The sequence below is a fragment of the Plectropomus leopardus genome, unplaced genomic scaffold (genome assembly GCF_008729295.1).
Source record: "Plectropomus leopardus isolate mb unplaced genomic scaffold, YSFRI_Pleo_2.0 unplaced_scaffold21800, whole genome shotgun sequence".
NCBI classification, from domain to species: Eukaryota; Metazoa; Chordata; class Actinopteri; order Perciformes; family Serranidae; genus Plectropomus; species Plectropomus leopardus.
In genome coordinates, this window is record NW_024623606.1 from 1 (window position 1) to 2,031 (window position 2,031).

Here is a 2,031-nt window from a genome sequence, read left to right on the forward strand (position 1 = left end):
GTGTGTGTGTGTGTGTGTGTGTGTGTGTGTGTGTGTGTGTGTGTGTCGGTCGCTGTCGTTCAGGTGAATGGGGTGGACCTCCGTAACGCCACTCACGAGCAGGCAGCCGCCGCCCTGAAGAACGCCGGGCAGACGGTGACCATCATCGCCCACTACAGACCAGAGGGTGAGACGGCGGGACGCCCGTCTCTTTAAATCATCAGCCGACTCTGTTTCGGGGAGATCGAGCCGAAATCCTCTCTGACTGTGAACTTCCTCTTCCCGTCCAGAGTACAGCCGCTTCGAGGCGAAGATCCACGACCTGAGGGAGCAGATGATGAACAGCAGCATCAGCTCCGGATCTGGGTCTCTGCGGACGAGTCAGAAGAGGTCGCTGTACGTCAGGTGAGACGACAGGCGCCGATGTACGGAGGTTCAAAAAGGACAAAAACAACAGGACTTATTATTACATAATTTTGTAAAATTATTGTATTTATTTTTAATATTGTAATTATTAAAATGTATCTGGTGCCAAAACATAAACATATTTGTAGAATAAATCAATTTTTAAATCTTTATTTTATTTATTATATTTGTATTCATTTTTAATTGTTTAACTGATTTAATTGTCATTTTTACTTTCAATAAACCGTCAGCATATTGTAACACTAGACAACAAAATTTTAAAACTATGAATCAAATTTAATTTAAGCTTCTTTGTTCATACTTATGTTTTATTTAAATATGCAGTTTTTATATAAGACTGAAAACTGCAAAAAACCTCATTATACAATATTTTTGTGAGTTTTTTTGTAAAAGAAACGAAAACCTGATGTGTTGCTTTGCTGTGTGCGTTTGCGTCGCAGAGCTCTGTTCGACTACGATAAGACCAGAGACTCGGGTCTGCCGAGTCAGGGACTCAACTTCAAGTTCGGAGACATCCTCCACGTGGTGAACGCCTCCGACGACGAGTGGTGGCAGGCCAGACAGCTGACGTCACAGGGGGAGGTGGAGGAGGTCGGGGTCATCCCCAGCAAGAGACGGTCAGTCGCACACACACACACGCACACACACACACACCGAGTCATGTGACCCGTGTTTACATGTTATAGATTCGCATGTATGGCATGTTTAGCTCTGACTGAAACGTGTCTGTCGCAGCAGATCACGTCATCATGTCCTAAAAATGTAAATTAAAAAAGCTCTTAACTTGATTGAAATGTAATAAAAGAATATCCGAATGTGTGAATACCTGCACAATTAACGAAAACCCGAAAATTTGAATATTTGGGTCCAGCCTGAGAAAAGGAACTTTTTTATTTATTTATTTATTTTCACAAATCTGTATAATAACACATGATGTGTTCAAGGACCGTCAGAAGTTTGAAAATCCCCAAATATTTTCTGTTTTTGCAGTTTCTGGCTGTGATAAATTATGTTATTTATTCTGAACTTTTAAAATTTTTTAAAGAAAAAAATCTTTTCAAAGGAAAAACAAATCTTCAGAATTTTTTAAAGACAAAAATGGTCAAAACATTTTCTTAAAAAATTGCCAAAAACATTTTAAGTAAAAAGGCCAAATATTTTTAAAGAAAACAAGGGCAAATTTTTATTTTTTATTTTTTTTGTTTTAGGAAAATATGCCTTCCAAACAGATAGAAAATCAAAAAAACCAAATAAAAAATCTCACCATTTAAAGTTGTAAAGTCCCTCCCCTCTTAGAAATAACAAACAGTCCCTTTAAATATTCAGTTTTAATCCTCTTCTGAATTCAAATAACATATATTTGCAAAAATGAATATAAGATAAGCCTTTATTGATATTAATAATAATAACTTTATTTCTATAGCACCTTTAAAAATACAGTTTACTTTGACAAACAAAACAAAGCAGAAGCAGAAAACCGGAGACAGAGGAAGAGACAAATTAGATTAACATAGAAACAAAAGGGCAGGAGACAAAAAAGACTGATTGTAATAATAATAACATTAATAATAATAATCAGCAGGATTAGGGCGCTTAACAAAAAAAACCGCAGAACAAAAAATATTA

General features: G+C 36.7%; 1 protein-coding gene across 1 annotated transcript; it reads left to right on the forward strand.

Moving 5' to 3' along the window:
• Nucleotides 1-61: 61 nt before the first annotated feature.
• LOC121965829 (discs large homolog 1-like protein) lies at nucleotides 62-1,022 on the forward strand (the record flags this gene model as incomplete). Its single annotated transcript, XM_042515948.1, has 3 exons — nucleotides 62-166; nucleotides 270-384; nucleotides 846-1,022. Coding segments are annotated over exons 2-3 (248 nt in total), but the record flags the coding sequence as incomplete, so codon positions are not given.
• Nucleotides 1,023-2,031: the final 1,009 nt, after the last annotated feature.